The following is a 6,487-nucleotide window of genomic DNA, read 5'->3' on the forward strand; positions in this document are numbered from 1 at the left end:
TTCTCATAAAAAAAAAATAACTTTTTACAAAATACAAGAGAATATTTCTAATAAATTTCAAAAGAGATATTTAAAATTTTAAAATCTAAAGAAAAATTTTAAAAAAATTTTAAACTTTAAAAAAATGTCATCTTTAGGATGATTAGGTCTTTTGTTCTAAAAAAATTTTAAAATTTTAACTCAACATTGACAAAATTTTTATCACATCATATCCTTAAGAATAAAAAAAAAAGAGTCTCATGGTAAAAAAAAAATGCACGCGCAGCACGCCCGCTTTGCAACCCAACTTTTTGGCAAACCAACGTACGCATCGAACTATCATTACATCTCCCCCAACACAACTGTCCTAAAATCAAATTATAAACCTCGCTGATCCCAATCTTCGCTTCCCAGCTTCTCTGTTTCTCTCTCAGACACGCTCTCACTTAACTCTCTCTCTCTCTCTCTCTAATGGGTTTCACATCGAACGGTTCGGCCGCACCGGAGAAGCCACTGAAGTTCCTGATCTACGGCCGGACCGGCTGGATAGGCGGCTTTCTGGGCAAGCTTTGCGAAGCCCGAAGCATCGAGTACACGTACGGCTCCGGCCGTCTTGAGAACCGAAGTTCGCTCGAGGCCGATCTCGCCGCCGTCAAGCCGACCCACGTATTCAACGCCGCCGGCGTCACCGGCCGCCCCAACGTCGACTGGTGTGAGTCCCACAAGGTCGAGACCATCCGCACCAATGTCGCCGGAACCCTAACCCTCGCAGACGTCTGCCGCGACAAGGGCTTGGTCCTGATCAACTACGCCACCGGCTGCATCTTCGAGTACGATCCGACCCATCCGCTCGGGTCGGGTGTTGGATTCAAGGAGGAGGACACCCCCAACTTTATCGGATCCTTCTATTCCAAGACCAAGGCCATGGTGAGCTTTAATTTGTATTTCCATCAATGGTTGCATTTGTGTTTTTGCCAATTGATTTGATATGTGAGTTTATTTTGAGATCTCTGTTTTTGGTGGTATTGTTTTAGATCTAGGGATTCTGCTTTTGGATCCTTTTCACTTGTTTTGAATTGCCCAATTTTAGACTGCAGTACATTGGGTGCTGAAGAAATGTATGGCAGTTGGACATTGTGACTTTGACCCCTAATCTTTAGATCCGGAGGGTTCTGCTTTTAGATCTTTACCTTGTGTTTGAAATTGGCCATTTGGCAAGTTACAATACATTGCATGATATGCATATTTTAGTAATGCACGGTGGTTTGTTTTTCTTGGGATGCTTTAAGCAAGAAAATGTGATTAGTAGTGTTTCATTGGAGCATATTTATGAGTTGCCCTGCATTAAATCTTACTTACCATTGTATAAGCAGCTTGGTCCTGATCTCAGGAGGGATTGCGAAGGGTGTGGCCTTGGGGATCCTGTTCTGTAGCACAGGCCTGGGCCTCTCAATGGACCAAAATATTGTGTGTGGGATACATCAAGGTCTCAACTAATATATATTTGTGTGTATACTAGACCTCTGCACATGCTCTGTGAGTGGTTTTAATTTTTAGTTCTTATTTTTTTATCACAAAGCTAAGATTGAAATTATAATTTATTTTAAATTGTGACTTGATGAAGGACATTTTAACTCGAACATCCATCCATAAGAGGAGTGTCCTTTAGTAAGTATTATTGTATATAGATTAGCCATGGACATGCCCATGTGCAAGATGCTTGCTCTACAGCTTTCAATAGTTATGTATAAGAGTGTGAAGTGTGAACCGCAAAAAATATGAATAACTTGTTTTCACAAAATTGTCTAAAAACTTGTCATGTTACTAATTGCCCATCATTTGAAACTTGTTTAAACTATGAATCTATGAGACGAGGATTCTTTTCTTGGGAATAATTTGGGGAAAAAATGTAGATTGAAAACTGCCTTCACTTTCTTTTATCAACAGTATGTATATATATACCTACAAAAGATCGAGGTGGAATCTAAATCTCGGCACCCACTGCTACAGTGCCCTCACCTTACCATTTGATCAAGGAGGTACATTATAATTATACTACCTTCTTACCATGATGAACATGATGACTGCATTAGAACTGTATGGAATCTAAGCATTAGCATTACCATATATGGAAGTAGAGATGGATCATTGATTTGATGGTTCACACGTAGTACCTAACTGTTCAACTAATAGCCTAGTGAATATGGTTGAGTTTTGTAGCCTGTTGTTTGTGGGAGACTTGATGAGGTTCCCATGTTATCCCACTACAGCGCAAGTGGAACTGTGCTGTTGAATGCAGGCTTTGTAAATGAAGCACTGCAGTTGAATATATACAATTGTATGACAGTTTTAGGCATTCATGCATTACACGGTCTAAGGGCGAGCCTTGGCTACAAAGTTAAACCCAAGCTGAAGGTCATGGGTTCTATCAGCCTCTCCTAATATGGAGATAAGGCGGCTTGGTCAATTGTGCTCCCCCCAAATTCCGGATATGGTGTGGGAGCCTTGCAACAATGATTGTTGCATTTTATGATTTACATGGTCTCAACCAAGTTGTCCTTGCTGTATGAATGTTAGTAATTTTGAGTTAGATCACAATTGCATCAGAAGGTCTGTTGCACTGTAGATTCGTCATTCATTTAAAATCTTAGATATGTGAAATGGAGCTCTCAAATTTGCGGAGTCACTACAGAATTTTTATTTCAAGCTGCAAAAATTCTGTAATATATTAAGATGTATATTTTTTATGCAAGGTCTTCTTTCAAACTATTATTTCACTTGCTCTGTGGTGAAGGTAAATCATGCATACTACCTTGTTTATATTTTACACCATGTTTCCAAGACACAGGCACATGCAAGGATTTCATGCCTACTATTATTTTTTACCTGTTTTATGGAGAAGGAAAATCATGCATACTGCCCAAATTTACCTTTTATACAGTATTCCCAGTGGCATGGGCACACCTTAACATTGACTAAATGATTAAACATACTTTGGAGTGATGAGCTTAATCCCAAATTGATGTTATATTTTTAGGTGGCATTAGCAATATTTTTTCCATGGTCATAAATTTCCAAACAGGATCATAATTTCATATTGGTAAGTGGATGACATAATTTGACTGTCATGCATCTGTTGGTAATCACCAATTTGTCAGGCAATTGAAACGGTTTGATTGATATATTTTAACTTCATTCTAAGATTAGAGAACATTTTGGGGCTGAAGCTCAGAACCTATAGGAGCAACTTCCTGGTTGCTCTGAAGCCAATTTCCTATTTTAAGGGTGAAGATATTTTCTGGGTTCTGCTTCAAAAGAATGGTCATCTTCCGAGAAGAGTAAGCTGCAGATGCTGACTCAACCCCAGCAATATCACTATGTAGTCTCTTGAAGCATTGGTTTTCAATGCACAAGTATTCATTGTGATGCTGTGTGCGGTGTCTTCCTTGCACACGCATGATGTGAATGTGCATTTTCATTCTTCATTTGTAGTGTGTAGATGCACAAGATGTCAGTTTGCATTTAAACTCTAAAGCAGGTGTGAATTATAAGTTGCAATTATTACCTCCTCTAATGTGATGTTCTCTTTTTCACTGATGTGATCTCTCTTTCCTGATGTGCTGTTAAAGGTGGAAGATTTGCTAAAAAACTATGAGAATGTCTGTACCTTGCGTGTCAGAATGCCCATTTCATCTGATTTGTCCAATCCTCGCAACTTCATTACAAAGATCACTCGTTATGAGAAGGTAGTCAACATTCCTAACTCAATGACAATCTTGGATGAACTTCTCCCAATCTCCATTGAGATGGCAAAGAGGAACCTCACTGGAATCTGGAACTTCACAAACCCTGGCGTGGTCAGCCACAACGAGATTTTGGAGATGTATCGAGATTACATCGACCCCAACTTCACCTGGAAGAACTTCACTCTTGAGGAACAGGCAAAGGTTATTGTTGCCCCAAGGAGCAATAACGAGCTTGACGCCACCAAATTGAAGCAGGAATTCCCCGAACTCTTGTCCATCAAGGAATCACTGATAAAGAATGTGTTCAAGCCAAATCAGAAGACTACTGCAGCTTGAAAACTCATCTTGAGGTTGGAGATTTTTGTGTCCTATTGCTACTTTATTTTATTTTTAATTTTGGCTCATGCAATTTGATTGATCTGTCCACAAGTTCATCTTCCCATCAAACATTCAAAATCAATCCTATTTTGTATTTGAATGTTGTATTCTTCTTATTATTATTAAAATTGTTGTTATGGTGAATAAATAAGTTGGGAAGTGATTTTGCAAGCTACATACAATACAATATTATGAGTTTGATTGCCGTTGAACGTCTTGATTTGAGAATAGGGATTGATTATTGGCTCTTACAAAATGTTTCTTTGTAATTTCGCACTTTAAACAACTAAAAAGGCTAGCTTCTGACCCATTGATATTAATGTTTCTTTATAATTTCACACTTTCAATGTGTGATATTAAATTTTTGTTTTGAGCATGAATTTCAAGTCTTAAATATGAATTTATATAGGTATTGATGAAACTCTTTGGAGGTTGAATATAGTATAATTTTGTATCTGTTTCATTCAGTCTTACATAAATTCAAATTTAAGATTTGAATTTGAATTTTCTAAATACAAGGTCAATATATATTCTTTGTATTTGAATTGCATTTTGTCTAAATTAATATAAACCCAAATCAAAAATTCAAATTGTAAGTCTCCACTTGCTATTTCAAGTTAAGAAAGTTAAAATACATAATAATAATAATAATGCACATATGTTCCATTCATCCCTTAGATATGGTAAACTAAACTAGAGATGAAATAATTATCATAGCAGATTTTTTTTTTATACTACTTAACCTAATCTAATTTGCCAAAACCTTACCTTTTCTTTTTTTCACATTTTATTTGTAATTCGATGATTTAATTTATTTTGGACTAAGACATTAAAAAATAGTTAAATTTCATTTATTGAAGTATAAACTTGATTACATATAATAAATAACCTTAACTATACTTACAACATTAATTTTAACTTATGTTTGCTGATTTTTTAAAATATCTTGAAGATTCTAGATTGCTCTAAGATTGATCATTAAATTTTAATAATGAATTTATTAAATTTTTTACATGTTGATTATTATGGAAGAAAAATATTAATCTATAGTGCATGTTAATAAATCACACATCATTTAACTTCAAAATTTTAACTTTTTTTAAAAATATACTTATAAAAATTTTTAAGAGGAATGCCATATCCACTGATCATGAAATATGTTTGTTAGATTCAAACTTTGGAATACAAAGATTAGGAAATATTTTTCACAGAGGATTTAATTATCTTATTGTGCTGCCACCCAATTTCAATAGTAATCTACTTGAAGCCAACCAAATAACCAAATAAAAAAAAAGTCATGGAGACACATTACACATATCCATCACACATTACTTAACCTCAACTTTCAATTTTTTCAACAATATAATTATAAATACTTTGGACGTTTGAGTGGTGTTAAAATTTAGTGGGTCATTTTAAGCAATGAATATTGATGGGCGTGTCTTAAATACTAGTGTTGGGCATGTACATTGCGTGTGCTATTATTGGAGGGAGTAGACTTTTCAATAAAGCATTGGTATAGAAAAGGAAATAAAGTGACAGATGTCTTGGCTCATCAAGGTGCTAGGGGGAGAGATTGTTTACAAATAGTTGTCAACTCCCTAGAGTTATCAATGAGTTGTATAAATTGGAGAAAATGAGTACAACTTATATGAGGTATGTTTAACTGATTTCCTGTTGGTTTTGGTCTATGTTTTAGGTTGTTTATCTTTTGTTTGTTTTGTTGCGTGATATTTGTTTTGTAAGCCTTTGCTTTGTTTTATTTTGATTGGACTTATAATCCTGTTTTGACTGAATGTTGGTGTTGTTATTTGGGAGACTTTTAAAGTTTTGTCTTTTATTTCTTCCTTTAATTATCTTGTAACCACGGTATTCCTTCGCCAAAAGTGAGGGTTTATTAATAAATAAATGGAGGTGCCGCCCTTCTTCATTTTTTTTTTTTAAAAAAAAATATAGAATAAATTGAATAAAACAATATGATCAAGTTTCAACTACACTTTTCCATCTATCCAAAAAACCTTATTGTTTAAAATATTTGTGCATAAAACTAGCTGAAATCATTTAGTAGTTCTCAAGATGAAGTCATCAAAGTCTCACTCAATTATAGAATCAAGTTCTAAGGTCTCATAGTTCGAAGATCCTTTAACATAGGCAAGGCTGCAAGGAAAAATTGAAGATTTAATTTATAAAGTGCTGGATTATAAATGACATCTTGTACATTCAAATAGTCCCTTGAACATACATGTAGTTTACAGTTGCGTATTTGGTTGCTCCGATTGATTTAATGAGGAATTATATTTCTTTCATTCATTTGACTCTAGCGAACCATCTCGTGCTGATATAATCGATTTAGTAATATAGCTTATGCCAAAGCTTTATTTTGA

At 35.1% G+C, this 6,487-nt stretch overlaps 1 protein-coding gene across 1 annotated transcript; it reads left to right on the forward strand.

Moving 5' to 3' along the window:
- Nucleotides 1–272: 272 nt before the first annotated feature.
- Nucleotides 273–4,278, forward strand: LOC131164094 (bifunctional dTDP-4-dehydrorhamnose 3,5-epimerase/dTDP-4-dehydrorhamnose reductase). The gene is made up of 2 exons (XM_058121060.1): nucleotides 273–906; nucleotides 3,609–4,278. The coding sequence occupies exons 1-2, from the start codon at nucleotides 451–453 to the stop codon at nucleotides 4,059–4,061; spliced, it is 909 nt and encodes a 302-aa protein (XP_057977043.1). The 5' UTR covers nucleotides 273–450; the 3' UTR covers nucleotides 4,062–4,278.
- The last annotated feature ends 2,209 nt before the right edge of the window (nucleotides 4,279–6,487 follow it).

This window comes from Malania oleifera, chromosome 9, assembly GCF_029873635.1.
Source record: "Malania oleifera isolate guangnan ecotype guangnan chromosome 9, ASM2987363v1, whole genome shotgun sequence".
Taxonomy (NCBI): Eukaryota; Viridiplantae; Streptophyta; class Magnoliopsida; order Santalales; family Ximeniaceae; genus Malania; species Malania oleifera.

Excerpts from the sequence above, each read along its gene's own strand:
- LOC131164094 (XM_058121060.1), top strand. The coding sequence starts at position 451 with ATGGGTTTCACATCGAACGGTTCGGCCGCACCGGAGAAGCCACTGAAG. Across the intron at positions 907-3,608 it reads ATTCCAAGACCAAGGCCATG|GTGGAAGATTTGCTAAAAAA; the intron begins GTGAGCTTTAAT and ends GTGCTGTTAAAG.